At 44.2% G+C, this 22,467-nt stretch overlaps 1 protein-coding gene across 1 annotated transcript; it reads right to left on the minus strand.

The window, feature by feature from the left end:
• Positions 1-283: 283 nt before the first annotated feature.
• TM4SF18 (transmembrane 4 L six family member 18) lies at positions 284-21,283 on the minus strand. The gene is made up of 5 exons (XM_040974897.1): positions 21,106-21,283; positions 18,833-18,922; positions 14,993-15,135; positions 11,627-11,807; positions 284-325 (listed from the first exon to the last, which is right to left on the minus strand). The coding sequence occupies exons 1-5, from the start codon at positions 21,280-21,282 to the stop codon at positions 284-286; spliced, it is 633 nt and encodes a 210-aa protein (XP_040830831.1). The 5' UTR covers position 21,283.
• Between the last annotated feature and the right edge of the window lie 1,184 nt (positions 21,284-22,467).

Raw genomic sequence — 22,467 nt, forward strand, 5'->3', positions numbered from 1 at the left:
GGGTCTCCCATGTGGGTACAGGATCCCAAGGCTTTGGGCCATCCTTGTCTGCTTTCCTACGTCATAAGCAGGGACTGGATGGGAGAAGAGCAGCGGGGACATACCTGAGTCCGTATGGAATGCTGGTGCTTACAGGCAGAGGATTAGCCAATTAAACCATTGTGCCCCCAACTATCTTACTAATTGGCTTCAGTGTTTAAATGTGTGTATTGCTGTGTTATCAACAAATACTAAATTTTGCTTGGAATAGACGGCTTTAATGGTGTCTCCCAACAAGGCAGAACTATGCGATCTCTGCGATGTAGAAGGGTGAGGAGTTTGAAAACTATATGAGAAAAATCAGAAACTGTGAGGTCAATTTCTGTTCTTTCTAATATTTCACAAATAACCATTGTATATTGCATGTTAGCTCTTTGCTAGCCACTTCCTAAATGTTGGCTTTAATTGTGTCATCAACCCTGAAATGGAGGTTTTTAAACAGTTTTCATAGGTGAAGAAACTAAGACTAGGAGGTCTTCAAGAGCTTGCTAAAACTACTATTGTCAGTATTTAAACCCAGGTCTCAAAGCCCTACAATTGCCTTTGTAGGCAAAGCAGCTCAATAAAAAAACTATCAACCAGATGGAAAGAATTTAAATAGAATAGCTAGTAACTGAGGCAGCTAGGCCCACTTGGGCTAGAGCCCTGGGCCCTTCACGTGTTAAAGATACATACATTGCAAGATACATACATCACATTAATGGGTTGTCTTCAGGAGGGACTAGAGGCCTACAAAAGTAAGTACAGAAGAGACCGATGGGAAGATCCTGAGACAGGAAAACAGCAGCCGCTGCTAACCAAGAGCCAGCTGGTATTATCTTGGGCATCAATTCTCAGAGCATCAACATCAGAGAGCCCCACCGTGTGACCATGATGGACTGCAAATTTACTGTCCTGGTTAAAAAAATAAATAAATAAAAGAAACGCTTCAGATAAAATAATTTCAGCAGAGTTTCATTGAGCAAAGAGTCGTTCCTGAATTGCTTAGACCTCAGAACAGATTCAGGGGGCTTTGGTGTGCAATGGCGCTGAACAGCATTTACAGATGGAAAGCAAAAACTAAGTACAGAAAATGAAAATAAGGTGCAAAAATGCTCGATTGGCTCTGGGGTTGTCTGATTTGGACATGGTTTGAAGCTGGATCCTGCAATGGGCAGGAGCAGCCGCTCTGATTGGGTCAGACTCAGTTCAGCTTTAGGGTGGTGTAAGTTCTAAGGTTGCGATTTGTCCCGTGATGATTCATGGACAGAGGCATCCTCAGAACAAATTTAGTTTCATCTAATTATCCCGACTTCAAAACCGACCAGGCATACTCTAACTCACTGCTCTAATCGACTGCCACCTCTCCGCTAATTACAGCTTTAGCTTTGCCTCGTTTCTCTTGCCTTTAGATTCTGTTCATTACGGTACTGAGTGGTAGAATCCACTCTCTCGCCCTCCCTGCATTCCACTCTGAGCAAAGCCTGGCTTGCTTAAACATCTCCCAACGCCCCCTTACACAAGGGGTGACCCTCTAAGACTCTCCTAAATCCCTCTTTCTGAGATCAGCTAAAGTGTTTCATCACATTTGCTCTCTGTCCATGCAAAAGACAGTGACATCCGTCCGAGTAACTGAGTGGGTTAGTTGGAGTACACAAACACTAAAGTCCACGATGTGGCTTAGGAAACCTGTTTCAAACAAAACAGAAATGTATGTCTCCAGCTTGGCTCTCACTTCCTATGTCCAGACTCCAGGATGGCATATGATTTATTCAAGATTCCCGCTTAGTTGATAAAGACAACACTTCTCCAATGTTAATGCGCAGTCATCTGGGGAACTTTTTATTTTTTTAGTGTTTGAAATATTTTAAAAGATTTATTTCTATTTATCTAAATGTCAGTTACAGAGAAAGAAAGTGGGGGAGAGAATGGAGATTCTCTTTGCTGGTTCAATCCCAAAATTGCTGTAACAGGCTGAAGCCAGGAACCCGGAACTCCATCCTGGTCTCCTGTGTGGGTTCAGGAATCCAAACACTTGGGCTATTTTCTGCTGACTTGCTAAGGGCCTCAGCAGGAAGCTGGATTGGACGTAGAGCAGCTGGCTCTGCAACCGGTGCCCACATGGGCTGCTGGCATGTCAGATGATGGCTTAACCCTCTGTGCCATGATGCCAACCCTCTGGGTTTCTTTGAAAATGCTAATTTGGATTCTGGTAGCTCTGGGTGGGGTCTGAAATTTTGCATTTCTGCACTGGCTGTCAAGGGATGCCAAGGGTGCAGGTCCATGTACCACACTTGGAGCAGCCAGAGTCTAACAGGGCAAACTCAAGGTGCCTAAACAGTCCTGAGTCTTAAGAGATCCAATTTTAGCTGCTACACATAAAGAGTTTGACATTATCATGCCCATTCTTACAAGAAAAACTGGATAAACTGTCAGTCAGTTGGGCCCATCAGAGAATGGGGTTTGTAGGACAAAGTATCATCTTTAAATCTAAATTAATAATCATCTCTACAAACCTACGAGACGTAGGCATATCCATCATAGAAGCCACTGGAGCCTATATTGGTAAGACCATGTAACTAGTGACTTTTAATAAATTGTAAGAGATTGTGGGTGGACTAGCATGACAGTGGTTAACTCCTGAGGCCACAGCCTTGGGAGGTGGAGCCCACACTTGCACAGTCTTTAAGAACCCCACTTAGAAAACCCACATTCCTCAGGGGGAAAAAGTGCGCAGTTAATCCTGTTGTGTCCTTCCCATCACATCCCACGGCAGGCACACAGAATCAGTGCATGCCTCTCCTGGGGATGTGTTGAGCTTGGATCCTTTGAAAGAGCAGTCTCTGAGACAAGGCTGTGGCCACAAGCAGTTTATGGGGGACAGGACCACAGAAAGACAGCGAGGGAGTAGGGGCGTGAGTGAGGAAAGGGGTGAACCCCCCGAGCTGTAGGAGTATGTGGGTCCCACCCTGCCCCTGGGATAAAGCTTCCATGGGGTTAATTTTTCAGGCTCCTCATTTCTAGGATCACCTTTTTTCAAAAAAGCCTTGTGCATTTGTGAAAGAGACAGAGACAAAGTAAGACAGACACAGAGCTCCTGTGTGTTGGTTTACTCCCTTTGATGTCCACAATTGTTTGAACTGGGCTGAGGCCAGAGCCAAGGCCAGGAAACCCAGTGTAGTTCACCTACAGAGCTGGCAGGAGTTCAAGTACTTGAACCATTCCCAGTGCCTCCCAGGGTCTAGGAGCTGTTCTCAGCAGCTGGGCAGTGAGCCCAGGTATTTGGATAAGGGGAAAAGGGGTACAAGCATCTGAACAGGAGGTTGAATCCATGGGCTGTTACCCCTATGGTCCATTTTTCTAGGCTCTTTAAGAAGAGCTTCATGTGGACACTCAATACTGCTCGTTCAACAAGGGTTAATGTCTTCGGTCTACAAAGAAGACCTAAGCAACCTGTGCAAACAAGCCCAAATACGTTCAACTGCCATGGACGCTTCTGTTTTATCCATACAAGGTATGGTACTGGAAAATAGAGATCCAGAATCCTGCTGAAGACAAGTAGAACAGGGCGCTCAGGAGTTAGATGTAATGTTCTTAAGAATGTCAGGATCCCCAGTTTGTCTGGAGAAACAAAGTGGTTCCTTCCAACATGGTTAGAGTCACTGATGGGACCATGTTGTAGCAAAGTGTGTTAAACTACAGTATGTGATGCCAACATCCTGTAAGGGCACAGGTTTGAGTCCCAGCTGCTCCACTTGCAATCCGGGTCTTTGCTAATGCAGCTGGGAAAGCAGTGGAAGATGACCTAAATGACTGGATGAAGCGCCCAGTTCCTGGTTTGTGGCTATTTGTGGAGTGAACTAGTGGATGAAGATCTCTCGGGCTCTGTAACTGCCTTTCAAATAAATAAATTAATTTTAAAAATGGAAGTGCCAAACTTCACCGTCATTAGGGCCTAGATAATAGATTACAAACTACCACAACGAGGGTTCTCACAGGTACGCAAACATTTTAGGACAGACAAAGGGACATATAGGACCAGATCTGAGTTACACAAGGATGCTTTCAAATTGTGGAGAAAGTGCAGGAGGTCCCAAGATCTTGTATTCTTGCCAGTTTCTGGGCTGTTGGGCTTGAGGCTATCCAGATGCTAGAGTGTCTCAAGACACTTCGCAAAGTGATAGCTAAACATCCAAGCACTGATGGAATGAGGCTGGCCCCCACCTTGGTGAACATGAATCATCGCCTGGAATGTAAATTGTTATCATCTGTATCCTTTTTTTTACCACCAGTATTTTCAAACCTAATTAATGTGCTGCTTATTTCTGAAGAAACAGAGAATGGGGGGTGGGGGGGAGGCGGTATAAACCTACGTGTGTGAGCAAAAGGAAACAGTGCTACTGTTTGATGAAGGTTTCTGGGGCAAAATAAGGTGGATTGTCTGCAGCTCATAGTCTAGCGCCAGTAACCAGCGGGTTCAGAAAGTCAGGGGTGACCCCTGCTAAGCCCAGGGTTCACCTATGTCAGGTCAAGTTTCAGCTGTTTCAAGCAGGCCTGGTACCAGTGTCCAGCAAGAATTTGCCAGGCAACATTAAGCTACTGTGTCTTCTCTGTTTTTGATATTTATTTGCTTTGATTTGTAAAGCAGAAAGACACATAGTGGAAAGACTAATAGATTGACACTTACATATATACACATTATCTGCTGGTTCTGTAAATGCTTGTAACAGCCAGGGCCAGGCCAAGCCAAAGCCAAGAGTTAGTAACTCAAACCAGATTTCTATATATTTGGTAGAGATTGAAAAGCTCAAGCCATCACCAACTGCCTTCCAGAGGGCAGCTTGAGCGGGAAGCTGGAGTCAGAAGAGGAGCTGGGTCTTGCATCTGATATAGATTGGGAGTGTCCCAATCACCCTGCCAAATACCCATCCCCATCTACCCTACTCTCAAGCTCCAAGGGTCCACCTGCCCCTGTCAGGCATAGGCAGAGAGGACATGAGCGACACCAGCATCCTTAGCTGCTCCAGACAGCACAGAGAGGAAAGCAGTGGCGCGTGATCATGGCAGAACACACCCGCAGACTCTCTCCCAAGAAGCCTGTTCAAAGCTTGTAAAGATGGTGCAAGAGCTCAGGGCTCTTGATAAGGTCTGCCCTTGGCACGTGTGTCTTGAGTCACTGCACTCACCTGGCCTGCTGGCTGCAAGTCCATGCCCGAGTGTTTCCCTTTCTGGGGTATTCCCTCCCCTCTCTCCAGTGTTTGATTTCCTGCTTTCTGAACCCCATTTCTTTCTCCTTCTGGAGGAATAACAATTGTCTCATGTTAGTGGAACATATCCTCCATTCAGCGGCTTCTGGGTAAGGGGGTCTTCTGAGCATCTGCTCATCAGAAAGTGTCCACGTCATGGAAATAACCTCCTTCAGAGCTTAAAGGCGTGGTCTACACTCTGTTCAGGATAGCTTTTCAGAAGCCGGAAGCCAACCTGATACCACACACCTTCTACGTGATCTGTTCTTTGGTTTTCTGGAAGCTTATCAACTAGCTTATCAACTAACTTATCAGCTTATCAACTAACTCCTTTCACCCCACAGTGGTGAAGCAATGATTCACATCCTCTAATTCTCCGCTGTTTCTGTTCCAGAAATTTCTGTTATTTGAGGTTGTGTTACCTGGACTGACTGGTTCCTTAGTTTTCTTAGATTTTGTTTCATTTTTTTTTTTAATCTCTTTTGGCTGTAGCCACTAGGTGATTCATTTCATTGTTGAAATCTTCTGTTGACTTTTCCATTTATGCTCTTAGTATTAATAAGATCCTAATGTTACATCTAATAAGATTCCTGATCATTTTTTCAGTTGCTGTTCCATGAATGTCCTTTCTTCCACAGCTTTCTCAGCTCATTTCAGAAACAGACTGTCTGCTCATTTCTCTAGATTCACTACGGTTTAGATTCTCTTGCCTTTAAGACTTTTCTCATCACACAGAGTTTTGAAAGCTGTTTTTTATTTTATATTCTTCTTGAAAGACTTCTGTTAGAGTTCTGGCACCTTGTCTGGCTGCTCATGAATATGTATGGAGGAAAAGGCTGGTTGGGAACTGAGTGAGGTGGGGCCAATGAACTCTGAACTTCACTGTTGTATAAATTGGGTGAACCACTTCCTGAGGGAACCCAAGTGTCAATATTTTAGTTTCTTTTTTTTATGGCATCTGTGATGAATCACCATGAATCTAGTGATCTACAACATCACAAATTTCTTTCTTTTTTTTTTTTAAGATTTACTTATTTTTATTGCAAAGTCAGATATACAGAGAGGAGAGACAGAGAGGAAGATCTTCCATCTGATGGTTCACTCCCCAAGTGACCGCAATGGCCGGTGCTGTGCCCATCCAAAGCCAGGAACCTGGAGCTTTTTCTGGGTCTCTCACACAGGTAGGTGCAGGGTCCCAAGGCTTTGGGCCATCCTCGACTGCTTTCACAGGCCACAGGCAGGGAGCTGGATGGAAAGTGGAGCTGCCGGGATTAGAACCAGCGCCCATATGGGATCCCGGGACGTTCAAAGTGAGGCTTTAGCTGTTAGGCCACTGTGCCGGGCCCCAGCACACATTTTTCTACATTTCTAAAGGAGTACAGGTGTGGGCAGGCCCATATTTCTTCTAGGGATGCTCATGAATCTTTCCTCCCCCTTTTAGCTTCCCAAAGCTAGCTACAGTCCTTGGTATGTGTGCCTTCCACCAGCTTCAAAGCCAGAAGTGTCACATCTCTGACTCCTGCCTTTGTCCTCCCATCTTCTCTCCCCAGATCTAATCACGCTTGCCTCACTTACAATCGCCTTGGGTAACCCAGGACACTCTCCCCACTTCCTTAGCCATAACTTGACCACACTGGGTAAAGTCCGTTTCATGATAATGTAATCACAGCTTCCAAACTTTAGGACATGGTGGCTTGGGGAGGCGAGGCTCCAGGCTGGGAGCAGTATTCAGCAACTGCAATCAATCGCTATGCATTCCTATGAGTCTCAGCTGGAAAGCTGCAGTTCTGCCTGGGGGTGCTCCAGCATTCTGAGATATGAGCGGCTTAAGGGGACCTTCACCTCCAGGGACACCCAGTTGCTTCATCTGATCAGCTTCTAACACCTGCACCTTTCGTGAATCTAGTTTTCCAAAACCTAGAAACCTTCAATGTTGTCCTCTATGGCAAATGAACTTTCTCAAGTCTGCCACTTCTCAGAGAAGAAGGGGTGCAGGGACTCTCAAGTCTCTCCTGGTTCTAGGGTCCTCCTTTATTGTCAGCTCAGAGGGATTGGGCGCTGTGGACTTGGGACTCTTTCAGCTCAGGGTTTTCAGGTTATTGAGTTGGCTCTGTCCGTTACCTTTCACTATGGTGGTTTGCAGCTTCCTGTGTTAAAAAAATAATATTTATATTCAACTGTATGAAAAGCAAAGGTGACGAAGGGAGACAGAGGGAGCTAGGGAGGAAGGGAGAGAGAGAAACAAGAAGGGAGAGAGATATTGTGTCTGCTGGTTACACCCCAACAACCTGGCAGTGGGCCAGGCAGAAGGCATGAGCCAGAACTGCCCTTGTGTCCCACCTGGGCAACGCACTGGAGCCAGTTATTAGCCACTGCTTGCTAAGAGAGCTTTTCGAATTTTACTATGATTATCTCCTCTCCAAATCTCATCATGTTTATGGTCCTGCATATTTAAAAAAATAACTCTACTGCAAGTTTACTGTGATTTTGGACAGCCAACAATTAGGTGTGTGTGTCAATGTTTTCTTAATACAGAAAAGCATCTGTGTTTTTGTATTTTCTGTGTTTTCTGTATTAAGACACTGACCAGACACTGGCCAGGCACCTCATCCACTGCTTTCTTCAGTAAAAAGAAGCTTGTGGCCTGGTTTGTGCATCTCACCCTGCCCATCTAACATCACACCTAAGACCATCCACGCCCACTAAAACCTTACCCAGGAAACCACACTTTCAAGTGGGCAGTACGGGAACTGCTCAGTCATTTTCTAATTGGTAGAGAGATCAGCAGTGAGGAATCTCTCACAGGTTCCCACCCAGACAAGGAGTCAAGGAATGCTAAAAGCTCTGAGATTCTGAAAACCTCAGTATCTCTCCTTTGAAGAGGCGCTCCATCTTCCAGCTCCCTCGCGGAACCGTTCCTTCTTTCCCATTCACCTGGTCGCTCTGCAAGTAAAACTTCTGTGCCTGCAACTGATTCCTGGCTCTTACTTTCTATACTAAGCTGAGGAAGAAATCCGCCCAGCTTTGCTGGTAACAACACGCGGAACTGTGGCCCCTTGTCAGTTTCCCGCCAGTTATCCCCGTTCCCCCAGCAGTGAAGTCTCACCCTTGATCCCCAACTTCATCTCACTGATCAGGAGGCAGCAAGAGCTGGTGGGAATTTCTGTGTGTTTCCTAAGGCAACCTGAGTTGTTCCTCTTCCTTAGGGCTCGCTAGGGGAGCGGAGGTGGGAAGGCATAGGCTGGGATTTTGGAAACCTGGGTGTTAAGTCTCTGAGTCTTTGCAGGCTTAATCCTGACGAGAGGCAGTGGGGAAGTGCTGGCCTCCGGTGCTCTTTGCCTTGCCTAGCCGACCCAACCACTTATTTCATCACCTTCCCTGGCTGATCCTCTGGCCCTAGGCTGCCTTTTGACCCCAAGACCTTCCTCCACCGCCTTTTGTTGCTATGTGGCCCTCTGACTCCATAGCAGCTGGGTCCCGACTCACATCCTCCCAGTTCTGCAGGCTTTGCATGTACTAACCCACTTAACCCTATTGGGACAGAGAGGTTAAAATTGAACTTGACCAAGGTTACACAGCTGGATTTAACCTGAGCAACCTGACTAGAATCCATCTTCATACCACTATGCTGAAGGCTATTTTTAATATACATGTGCCAAAGACTTTTCTGATATATAAACAAAATAATAATAGAAGCATATTCGCACACAAATTAGTGTGCATATTAATGCATCTATGTGTGCATACTGCTTGTTTAATCCTAGCAGCAGCCTAGACCAAGCAAACAACCCCAAAGCAAAAACACTGAGTATCTGAATAGCAAAGTTCATAATTTTCCCTAATGAACATAACACACTCCTGTACCTAATACTTGGAGAAAACACATGCTTTTAAAGCACATAAAACATTTCCAAAAACTAACTATAAAACAAGCATTAACAATTTTCAAGATCTCATAACTATAAAGACCATTTTCTATGATCACAACACAAATTAGAAAGGAATAAAAAAATATGTTAGGGGATTTTTAAAAAGCGCATTTAAATTTCATGGATCAAAAAAGAATCATAATTAACACCAGAAAATGTAATAAAATAATATGGAAAATCAAATATTTCAAAGTATGCAGAATACGTGACAGAAGACCCTGGCTGGCATTGTGATGTAATGCATCAAGCTGTTGCCTTTGATGCCAACACCCCCTTTGGGATCCTCTGTCGGATCCTGGCCGCTCCCCTTCTGATCCTGCTCCCTGCTAATGTGCCTAGGAAAGCAGTGGAAAATGGTCCAGAGCCAGAAGCTCCTGGCTTCGAGCTGGCCCAGAAGATTGGAGATCTCTCTCTTTTTCCTGGACTCTCTAGAACTCTGATTTTCAAATAAATAGATAAAAAAGAAAAATGCAAGGCACTGAAATGCTTAAGAAAGACTGAAATGAATAAGGTGGGCGTTCAATTTACAAAGCTAGGAAAAACCCATTGATACCTTCTCAAGATTACCGACACCACGCTGAGAAATGGGAGGCTGACTGTCTCCAGAAAGGGCAGGGCAGGATCCTACCACACACAGACTCGCCTTTCCTGTGGTGTTAAACTGCCTAGACGGAATTTCACAAACAGGACTGGAAGATGCTTAGTGTTTAAATGACATTTACTTTATTCTAGCAATTCAAGTGGCTTATCTGTCTCACTTCTTTCTGTGTTAAACATTGACCAGAGGACAGATCCATGATGTTTGCCCATACTCAACATCGGGAAATGTGGAAAGAGTATTAAATTCAAGATTGGGAAAATGGTAAATTTTTGAATTATAAATGTGTCATCTTAAATATTTATAGTAGACATATTCAAAAAAGAAAACTTGGAAAACATAGAAAAGTAGGAAGAAAGTCAATCAAGATTCCAACAACAATTGATGTTTCAGTGTATTTCTGCCTTGATTTTATCCTAAATTTTTATTATTTAGTGATTTATTCATTATAAGTAGTCATGTGTGTACTAAAAACATACATTTGTAACCTGCTTTTGATGTACTATTCCTCATAACCTTGAAAATATTATTTATAATGACTGCATGATTTTACAAGTTAATTTACTTCATTCTGCCAAATTTTTCAAAATTTCAGATACTGTTCATTTTCTAGAATGTTAAACACTATTATAAAATACACATTTGCATTGAGTGTTCTCTTGTAATCTTATTTCTTTCCATAGAATAGATTCTTGGAAACAGATTTCTTTGCCTGAAGGATGTAAGTATTTCCAAGCCTTCTAACACATGTTGCTTTGAAAAAAGTTCTAAATGGAAGGGTGGCACCATTGTCCCATGCACCGAGGACTGTAAAGTTCACAAATGGGAATAAAAAACATGAAATGCAAAAAACAGCGATCATGCAAATATTTCCCTTGAGCCTCTGCAGTGGGTATGACTTGGATTGATGTCCATATCTTGATCGCAGACACAATTGTCTTTATTTAGATAATTCTAGGCTGTAGAAAAAAGGAAAAGCACCATAAGTTAAGTGATAAATGTGTTTGGGTTGATAATAATCTAACGACTTACATTTGTATTTCCTAGTCAGAACAATATAAAGCAAGAAAATACCTATTTAAAGCTGCTCAGAAAGGCATCGTACACTGTGTACTGTAGATACATCAGAAGATGTGTCATTCATAATTTCTCTTCACTCTGGACTGGTTAAATAGGTTTACCAAATTCAACAATAATTAAACGAAGATTATGTGCTTTTAGCAAATGAAATAGAAGTATTTTCAACAAAATAAAGACATGAAACATCTTTCAAAAGTTCTTAGTACACGTATATTATGAAGAAGCTATCCATGAATTTCAATTTTTCTAATAAAAAAGTGTATGTTTTACTTTGATTTACGCATTAGCTTTCTGAAACTCTCTCATAACTCTCTTGTTGAAAAGCACTCACTAACACATTTAGCCCAAAGAAGTTTTATTTACACAAGGCAACAACATTCAAAAAGAGAAATTCAATGAGATAAGGTTCTGAGTCTTAGATTATCTTACGGACAGGAAAATTTTTAATAAATTGTAAAGCTTCTCTGTTTGGGGGAATATATCTCCAAGGAACACTAGACAGCTATCTTTACTTTTCAACATGGGTTGTAGATTTTACTGTCATCGAGTAGACTCAGTCCTTAAGGCAAGCCAACAGACACATAGGAACATGAGGTAAGAAACTGAGCTATCAGCACCGGAATACAAGTGAGGGCAGCAGAAGTGGCGGTAGGGTTGGGAGACTGGCATCCTAGAGACTTTCCAACAAGACCCATGGAATCCTGGGCTTTGCGGCTCAGGTGGAGAAGGCCCAGGTGCCAGCGGGGCTCTGTTACCTGAATGATGACTGAGTAAGTGCTGCACAGCATCTTAGAGAGCTGCATGACCACTCTGATGAGGCAGATGATCACTTGCAGCCCACTGAGGGCTATAAGGATGGAAAATAAAATGATGTTCCATTCCACCACATGTACAGGTTCCAGGCACTCTATCCACACGCTGGGATCTATAAGGAAGCTGAAAGAGAGAAGGGAAATGGCTCAAGAGACCCACAAGAAAGGGCTAGACGTCTGAGCTCCGTGACAAAGGGACGTCGGGTACAGGGGTGTGATACCAGTGGGCCTGGGTTTGAGGCCTGGCTCTGGTTCTGTTAGTGTGGATCCTGGAAGCAACGCAGCAGGTGATGGCTGATATACGTGCATCCTGACACCCATGTGGGAGATCTGCCTCTTGGCTCTGGCCTGGCCCAGCCGAAGCTAGTGCGTGCTTCTGAGGAGTGAATCAGAAGATCTCGCCTTTTCTGTCTCTCTCTGCCTTTGAAATCAGTAAAAAATAAGTAAGTTTGAAAAAGAAGCTTCAAAAAAAAAAAAAAAAAAGACCCATGGCCAAGTCAATATACTTGTTTCAAGCAAGTTTATACGTATTTTTATGTTCAGGAATTTAGCGTATGTTTAAAATATATGGTAATATTAACTGTGTTTAATATATATTTCAATCACATTAATATGTAACTATTTAGTTAATTTATAGCAATAATACACTTAACGGTGATTTAACCATTTATTTTATAGTAATTTATTTAATACTTAGTAATCATTTAATAATATAATATCAACTTGTGTTTAATATATTTATTAAACAATATACAATAACAGATACTATATTGATAGCACTGAGCTAGGTAGTTAATTCAGTGTAAATGTTGTACCTGCCTTTGAGACAAGTCCAATTCAATTGGGAGGCAAGATTCCCATTCAGGAGTTTCATAGCAATGAAAGGCAGCATGTGACAAAAGCTAAAGAGGCACAGAGAGGTCATTCTCCAGGATTCCAGAGTGGGACATGACTACCAGAAGTGAAGCTGAGCTAGTACAGAAACACACACACACACACACACACACACACACACACACACACACACGGCAAAATAACAAAGAGAAATTCCTCCAGAAATTCCTTGACTCTATCCCAAAGCCCTCCGAGCAGCTGTTGTCTAACTCTGGGGCGGTTTGCAAGGCTTCACCCGAGAACTTTCAGTTCAGGGAACCCAGGTGAGGCTCCAGCCTTGGCAATCCCAACTTCCCAGGTGACACTGCTGCCATTCTCTGGGCCACATCCTGAGAACCTCTGCTTAGAACCTCACGGTCCACCACTGAGAAGAAGAGGCGGATTCGATGATGAGAGTATGACAGATGGAACATCTCGAGCAGCCTAGTTCTGCACAGGAGTGTGGGGAGTAAGTCACCTCCCAGACAGTCTTCAAGCCACACTGAATCAGTCTGACCGATTCGTGGTCGAGTTGTAAAGGTCCTGAAGTCTAGAGTCAGAACCCCCAGGGTCCAGAGGGTCTTGAGCGAGAGACTTGAACTGCTTCTGCCTCCAGAGCCTGTCCTGCATACTGGGATGAAAGTGCCTTTCCACAAGGTCACTGTGACTGTCCGAAGAGCATGTTTGGTGCTTCTGGGTCCATGAAGGACAACACAGAAGTGGTGTTTCTTGCAGTTTCTCACTGGACTTGGCCTCGGCCACTAGGCAAGCAAAGCGAGCAGGTGCCAGCCCTGTACGCATCACCCCGACTCAGAAACAACTGGGCTCGGTTTCTCTTGCTCTCCCAGGCGATGGTCCTGTGTATTCTTCGGTTCATCAGCAGAGTAGTAAGGAACTTGATACAGCCTCGCTCCATTCTCCCGCATCTTTAACCACAGGTCTCCCATAGGTCTACCTCACCAGGTACCATTCGACTTGTATTCACACATCCTTATCAGCTCTGAGTGCGGTATAGACATCCGCGAGTGGCCACCTCTAAGGCTTTTTAAAGATCAACAGATATTTGTGGAGGGAAACTGGCTCAGGATGCTCACCGATCCCTCACCTCTGGTCAGCTGACAGGTGAAGAATGTCCTGTTGTATAAGGGAGTGTGTAGGGTGATAACGCTAATGACCAAACAGGGGTGCTGCGAAGATTCATTCCATCTAGTTGGTGTAATACTTCCAGTATGTTCTCCATTCTGGGAGGTAGAGATGCTCATTATTCCCAGAAACATCCATGTGTTTGTCCGAGGTCAAACAGCTTACAATTAGGAAAGAGGGAACTTAAGTCCAGAACCACCAAGCAGCGAAGATCTGTGCTCCAAAAGTAACATCCCCACAAGATAAGCATCTCAGTAGAACTTTCTGTCATGTCCACATGCATTGCTCAAGGACAGGGAATTTGTGTTACACATCTCTGATTCTTCAGCACCTAGCCCAGGACCGAGGTAGCAGGTGCTTAATAGGAAGTGATGGATACACGCTCACAAGAATAATTGATAAACACAACTTAACACCTCAGGTAGATGTGGGCTTTCCACAACAGAGCTACTAACCGAGGTACTGGGAACAAAATGTTATTTGCAGGGACTGGTACAGATCTTCCCTAAGCTTACTTCCTTTGTGTTCTGAGCATACCGTAGAGCAAGGAGCAAGTCAGTGGGCCTCTTCTGCATCTCCTTCTGGGCCCTGCTACTGGCTGGGCTGCCTCTACAAGCGCTGGAGGCCCAGAAAGCCCAGTGTGAGGCACCCCGGAAGCCAGGTTGACTAAGTTAGCAGTATCTTGAGCAAGGACGGCTCTCTAGACCCTTCTTTAGCACAAGCTAAGAACCTGTAAGCACCTGGCTGTTTTCACAAATGCCTGCGCCTCGTCACATTCTTGCATCTCACACTACAGTTCCCTGCTACCCTGGCCCGCTTGTAGTGCTGTGTTGGTATCTTTGCTGTGCATCCCCTAATGGGACCACCAGAGGCTCCTCCCAGCCCAGCCTTGCACAGGCTTGTAACAGAGCACAGGTCTTGTCTGGCCGTGAAAAAAGACAATTGCTGGGACCCACCCTGCAGCCTGCTTCCTGATAAGCTCCAACAGTTGTCGGACCATATTAACTAGAAAGCCCTAATCTACAATATATATATAAAAAAAACTTTGTTTTGAACATCATTATGACAACTTCAAAACATTCAATAGATATAGCATTAAAAAAATGGAGGAAAAAATTGTCCAGGCAAAATATTTGCAGGGACAAATTGATCTGGGTATTAGGAAACCAATGGGAAAATTGTGTACTTAGGGGGGCTACCTGGAGCCCCACAGAGATAATGAAAAGCTACCTTAAGCCTAGGGCCAGGGACTCCCACCCGCTGAGCGAATTGGTCTGAAGCATTATTCCTTACCGTCCTCTGGTGCTTTCAAAGGCATACTCCCAACCATCAATGGTGCGGCAGTATGGGCCCTGGACAAGACCCAAAGCAGATATGACCAGGCAATATCCCGAGGAGGCAATTCCAAGGGCAGAGAAGATGATTGACAGCAGTGCCTAAATGAAATGCAGAAGAAATAACTCAGAATGAAATGAGGAGATCTTACGGACAAATGACCTAGTAGGTACTGTTCTCCAGTTATCCGTGCCTATTGTATGTACCATCAAATAGAACATTTAATCCAAACCTATCTGGTCTCAAAAAATAAGCTTTGGAGTGACATTTTGTTTGGCATCACATAAAAGCAACTAGGTCATTGGTTATTGTTTTTCCCTTTTTTCTAGAATGTTGATATCAAAATAATGATTACCTCTCACAGAAATGTAGTAAAGAGAGACTATGGCCCACTAACTTGTACATAGTTATGAGAGACCTGCTATTTTTTTTTTTTTAAGATTTATTTGTTACTGGAAAGGGTTAAGGATGCCCTTCAAGCTCTCTTTTGTGGCAAGATGCCATTAATAATCATTGGTGAGGCAATGCTTTGAGGGCGTGCCATGTTCTGTTTACCAAGTACCGCTCTCAACAATTCTCTCTTCCCTGCATGCTAACGTCATGGCTCGGAAGAGCTTGTGTTTCCCATTTGCTTTCATTCCCATTTTCCTGTCTCCCTCTGACTCATGGACTGTTTACAATGTGCTGCATCCCATAGCTGCTGTTCTTCCTCTAATTGCTCAGATGTGAATTTGGTAGGTGGGCAGAGTCCCTCCAGGGGAACTCCTGTGCCCTTTGATCTACTCCCATTATTCTTGGCACACTTTGCTTTCTGCACCAAAAGTGCCTGAATCACCAGAACTTGCCCTGCCCCAGACCCCCAGTGACATGGCCAGGATGAGCCTCTGCAGAACTGCTCTCATGCTGGTGGTCCGTGGTGTGATATAAACAGTAGATTACTGCTGCACACCAAGTCTGAAAAAGGAACAAGGATGTTTTGAAAATATTGAGATCCTTGTTTATCAAGCAGACTCTTAAATTGGTCACTGGGAAGATCATGAAGAATTCTTCATTTGGCGAACTTGGCAAGCACACTGTATGCATACAGACAAGAAAGCTTGAGAAATTTCATAGAAAATATAACTTATTTATAATTGAGAAATTTATAAATGACAAATTTGTTTTGGCACCAAAAAGCTTTTGAAATCCATGCCTAGTTTTCTCAGAATGTATTTTCATGAGCTTTTGAAAGCTCTCCCCTGCACATAACCCACAAATTGTAATCTGGCAAGTGGATTCCATTGTGTTCCTGGGGTAGGCTTCAAAATGATGAAGAATATGAATCTCTCTGAGTCATGGTTTCATTTTCTGTAAACTGCAGGTGATAATAGTGCCTGCATAACAGGCTGATTCAAAAGTTAACGTATAATAAAAATATTACCTATTATTTTAAGTGCCTTTATCTAGTCAATATTTGTTTTCCAGGTATAATCACCTAATAATTTGGCAAAAGATGACATGGAAAAAGAGCGCCTTGATCTGTTCCTGTTACTGTTAACAAAAATAGAGTGGCTAATTTATAAATAACATGGTTTTATTGTTCACAGTCTTCGGGGCTGGGAAGTTCAGGACCCACGTGTCAACAGATTCGGTGTCCAGTCAGGGCATGCCATGTGTCAGTAGGTGTTAGGAAATGCCTTGGTGCTTCCTAAAAGGGGACTTCATCTCAGGAGGGAGGGTCTCTTGCGCTTCTGCCACACTCCTAAGGGTGCACCTCGTGATCCTACCACAAAGAGGATTACATTCAGAGCCCAATTTGGAGGAATGTATTCACACCACAGACATCAACCAGGAAGTGAATCTTGGAAAACCTCAGTTGTAATTCTGGAGTTTCAGAAGTTATAAACTGGGGCAGATTCTCATTTGTCCAGCAACATGTGTTTTATTTGATTTTAATGAGACTTAATTGCCAACCTTTTATAATTAGAAATAGATATTTAATCATTGAGAAGTTTTGCATTAAAAAATGGTATGTCTCCTTTCTATTGAAAGCTGAGTCATCGCGACATGTTTTGATGGGAACAGTTCCCCGGGCGCGAGCAGTGCTCCCTTTTCTGCTTATGTGCAAATGTTGCTGTTATGCCTGGTAAACTCAGTTCTTCCCTTTTGGCTACAGGTAACAAATCAGCTGGGAACTCGACTCTAGAATCTCCTCTGAAAAAGCAAGATTCATTGAGATGTCAGCCATCTCACTCAATGCTGGAGATGCGAGTTAAGGCAAGACGATTGCATTCAGTTTTATCATATGCTTAGGGGGAAATATATTCCTTTCCGAGAAACTCCTTGAATACTGTAGTTACAAATATACCTTAATCCATTGCTTCACCTGGGCAGTTTTGAAAGGCCTTCACAGGTATTAAATAAGTAGCTATTAGGGGATTTCTGAGTCAATTGGTTAGGCATACACACGCGTGCGAACACATACACTTTAGTGTGTTTCAATTTTCCTATCATTTTCTAGCAGGTATACAGGATTAAGCAACTAATTTAATTTCCCGGTGGCATCAGTCAAGGCAAGCTGGTCATGCCACTTTGCTAAGCATGAAGGGACTCCTGGGGATACTGACATGTCTGCATCCGGTTGGCACCTCAGCCCGGCTGACGCATGGACTCTAGAGGTGTGACTCAGCCATGACTCTTCCCAGCTGCTTGCAGTGGGCAGCTAACATGTAGGACTAGACCCACTAGACCTTGTGGTTAAGGTCCTCCTGGTTAGTACATCACAGAGTAATGATGGCTTCATTCAGTGGGTAGATATGGAAAGACTAGCAGCAGCTTTGTCGGTGGGAGGAGGATCTGCAGGAGGGAGAGCAGAGTGGTAGCAGTATGGGAAGCCAGGCGTGCTTGCTGAGCACAGACTTAGCAAACTCAGCTGTTAGTTTCTGTAGTTTTAGATTGAGTAATTTTAAAGCTTTAATTAAAAAAGAAATGCACCTTGCAAATACCCAATAACATAACTAAGTCTAGAAAAAAAATCATGATACCGAGTGGAAGAAGCCACATGGCAAAGACAAACACTGTGAGGTTCCTTTCAAGTAGAAGACACACTTCCATGTAATGGCAACAAGACTGTCCGTAGTCCATCCTGGTGTGCTGGGTGTTTGTCCTAGTGGTTAGGATGCTGCTCGGAATGTTGCCGCCCCCATCAGAGTGCCTGGGTGCATGGCTCAGTCCTGCTCCTCGCTCCAACTCCCTGCTAAAGCTCATCTTGCGAAGCGAAAGCAGCTGAAGTCATTGGGTCCTGCTACCTATCTGGGAAACCTAGACTGAGCTCCGGGCTGGCCCGTCCCCAGACACTGGGGGTATCTGAGGACTGAACTAGCGGATGGGAGCTCGGTATCTTGTCTGTCTCTCTAAATAAATAAACAAATCAGAGTTATGGAAATGTTCTGCATCTTGACTGTGCTGGTGGATTCAACGGTCGAAACTCATACAATCGTACACTTTTAGCGGTTGTCATTTATTATATGTCAGCTAGTCTTTAATAAAATTGATGAGGGAAAAAACAGACTCATGGAACACCAGTGAGGAAAAAGCAGTTTCTAAATTTTATGTTCTTTATCGGTCAGAATTTCTGGAAGAATATTAGCAGAGTAAAGAGGTAAGCAAGATGGAAGCCAGTTTTTGGAGTGACCTCGGCTTCCGAGCTGATGGGATCACTGGCAGGGAACGACAGGGTCTATATTTCCATCTTTCAGGGGGCAGTTGGACAGCAAACTGGATCCCGCTCTGCCAGCCCCACAGTACTGGTGTGCTTACCATGTATTTCTTGCTGCAGTTTTCACTCTGGCAACACTTACAGCTGTTTTTGTTCTCCAACACAAGAAGAATCACTGCCACTACGAGCATCTGTAAGGAGGCGGAGATGAGAGGTCAGCCACAGAGCGCTGGTTTACACGCATGCCCATAACCGGAGGACAGTGAGCCCAAGTGGTCACGCCCACTGGGGTCAGGCCTGGCTCTGCACCGGCTACCTGTGTGAACTAGACAGTCCTTCCCCATAAAACAGCTTGAGAACTCAATTCGCTGGGTTGCTAGGCTCCAATATGTACCATTTTGATAATGTTGCTTGATACAGAGTGATTGGTCCCTGTAAGCTACATTGACTGTGATTGGTGATCGCCAGCAGCCAATCAAAGAGGAGCAAAGGGTGTAGACACATTACGCCACCCTGGGCAGCAAAACCTGCATTTCCCACTGGCTTCCTTGCGAAGACCAAAGCAAAACTGCTCGGTAGAGTTAGTGGTTTGCCAGTCGCTCCATTCACTGTCCTCTGGGAATGAGAGGCTTTTCTGAAAATACATCTTTTTCTTAAAAAAAAAAAAGTTGCCTATTTTTGTTTAAAAGGCACAGTTGCAGTGATTGAGAGAGAAGGAGTGAGAGAGAATTGTCCATCTACTGGTTCTCTCTACAATGGCCTCGAAGCCAGGAACCAGGAACTCTCTTTGGTGCTGGGGCTCCGGCACTTGGCCCATCATCCTTTGCTGCTTTCCTAGCCACACTCGAAGGGAGCAGAACTGAAAGTGGAGCAACCGGGACTCAAACTTTGGCCCATATGAGATGCATCTCAGGCAGAGGCTTAGTCTGTTATGCCGCGGCACCTGTCCGATGCTACATGTCTTTAAAGTGAGTTCAACTTCTTCATGCATTCATGCTGTCTCGGGCTAAAATTTTGCAACATTTTGTCTGTATCAAGCCAACAAAGTGAGAAAAATCACACTCTATTTCTCTTTGTTGGTGTCTTAGGCAAAGGGCAAAAGCTCTGGAAACAATATGGATTTCTTGACAGTCACGATTTACGGCTAGAGCAGATATGGACCATAAAATATTGATGGGGAAATTTCCCACTTGCCCCTCCCTACACCAAAAAGTTTGTACTATAAATACTGCAGACACCTGTGCCTGCAGCTATGTTCTGGATTTTTCCCTAGGACGTGCGAGGAGAGTTAAGGACACAGTCGAGAAGCCTAAGGCTCTTCATGGAGCTTGCTACGTTAGCCCAAACCCTTCTCCAAAAGCTTCGTCTTTATCTGTAATGCCTCCTACAATGCAGGAAACTTCCACAGCATGGCTACCAATATGTTCAAATTTACTCATTTATTCTACCGGAACAGCTAAATGCAAACTGATTTCCAACATAGCTATGCAATTAGTATAATAGATATCCAAAGAGACTGGCAAGCCACAAACTCCACACACCCATTGCTATGGATTTCCTTGTATAGTCCTGGTTGTCTAGGAAGGGCACCATGCACAATACATTGTTTTTAGAAATGATGCAATCAGGAGAAATATCTTTTCCTCTGAGATGCCATCCTGATTTACTATCATTTTGTGTATTTTTAGCAAACACACCGCAGGAAAACATTCATGGGTAATCACCACTAATAATTGTCCAGAGAGTCCTCCGTTGTTAGAGGTTTAATGGAATAATATTTAATGATCATATAGCAAATCCTGGTAACAGATATTTGTAATTTCAGTAGTCACTACTAGCTTTGTGTCTCTCACTGTCCTGGTGCTCTATAGACGTGACAGTATTTAATTCTCATTTACCAGGAAGGCAAATGTCATGAATCATCTTTGTCAAATGAGGACGCTGAAGCTCAAAGAGATCCAGCAGCATCCCGAAGCTCTCCGGACCCAGGAACTTAGAGCGGGAAGCAACTTTGTCTAACTTTCCAAGTTTCTGCTTTTCCACAAGGTCCTAACGCCCCTCCAAGCTAGAGAAATCACGAGACCAAACAGCGCGGACTGACACACGGCGTTCATGAGGCTGTGGTGTTTTTACAGATCAATGTCCACAAAGTTTCATTAGGTTGAATCTCCTCTACTGCTAAGCAGTTCATCAGAAACGTAGCTGCTGACCTCACCCTCAAGGGTTTCCTGCCTCTTGCCCCATAAATCTTCCAAATGCCATCCCCAAGATGACTAGAGCTTTCTTTCCATTACTGTGATTTTTACTAGATACATGGCAATTCTCAATAACAACTCCACCTTTTACAACCCGGAGTTTTCCCAGTCACACTTACCATGACACCTGAGAAACAGATGCCTTCAAAATACCACACGTAGCTGGCGAGCTTATTGCTGGACGCATAGGAAGTTTGTCCATTTGGGAAATACAATAAAACATTCACAATTATACTCCAGAGTGCGAGTGGAATCAGCAGGCAACTCAGGCAGCTTCCACACTGCCGGGAGCCCATGCTGCCTCGGGGAGAACCTGCAGAAACTCCGAGTAAGAATCAACACAAAGATGGCTTATTCCTTCTACCTGCTGTCCCCGCGCCTCACTCCCTGCTTTCAAATTACCTGCCACTTTCTGGGTCAGAGCGCTTCACTTCATATTCATGAGCAGCCGGGCTTGGCACTAACGGCAGCCTTGACAGTCTCGGTGGGAAGTAGTGGTCTAGTGTTGGGAGAACAATAGACAATGAGCCAGGGCTGAAGAGCTGAGCTGATCTTCATCCTGTGCCAAAGGAATGCGGTGTTTTTACTGTTTTTTAAAATAAGTCATTTTCCTCTGGATGAACACACCACCAACCAAGCCCAAAGCATGTTTTGAGAAGGAAGTTGGGGTGGGAGCCGGACCGGAGTGCGCCAAATTTCATCCCCACGGTGGAGAGAGGATTAAAGGCAAAACCTCCAGCAGGCTTATCCTGGAGCGTGGGATCTTTGCTCAAATATTCTGCATTTTTAAACTTTTTACACACCTGGCTTTCACCCAGTGTTCTTGATTGTACTCATGATTTACCAAGCACAGAGAGAGCAAAAAGTGCTTAGGTAGGACTGGCAGGTGCGGAAGACCAGACAAGGCCATCCATGAACTCACGGACAACAAACAGCAACACAGCCGACCCCGCTCAGGTTCCCATCCACCATGCGCTCCGTGAATATACACTAGGCAGCCGTGCAAGCTTCCTCACTGGTAGGGAAAGGGCAAACAAGAAAAAGTGCTGGTGATTTGGTAAAGACTTAACAATGAGTTTGTATTAAGAACTAGGATCTTTCCCATCTGAATTGTTGGTTTAGAGTCAGAGATGTCCAGTGCTTAGGGCTTCAGCAGTGCGTCCTAGAGGGGAGCCACACTCTGCACATTGAAGAGGATGGAGGCAGTCGTGGGAGAGAGTTTAAAGATCGCTTGGCCTTGTTTTTATCCCTTTCCTGGTATCCCTGGGAACTTGCTTTATATTATTTTGTTGAGTCTCAGTTTATTCAGCTGTGAAATGGGAATGAACAACAGTGTCTCCCCGCCCCCCCGCCCAATAATGTGAGCATTCGGCAAGGTTACGTGTTCAGCGCAGTGTCAACTGCAAGCAGACAGGTGGCAACAGATGGGAGCCATCATCTATCTCCAAGTAGCACAGAGATCGGCAGGAAAGTCACGTGCT

Source organism: Ochotona curzoniae, unplaced genomic scaffold, assembly GCF_017591425.1.
Source record: "Ochotona curzoniae isolate NIBS_2020 unplaced genomic scaffold, NIBS_Ocur_1.0 contig_2599, whole genome shotgun sequence".
Lineage (NCBI taxonomy): Eukaryota > Metazoa > Chordata > Mammalia > Lagomorpha > Ochotonidae > Ochotona > Ochotona curzoniae.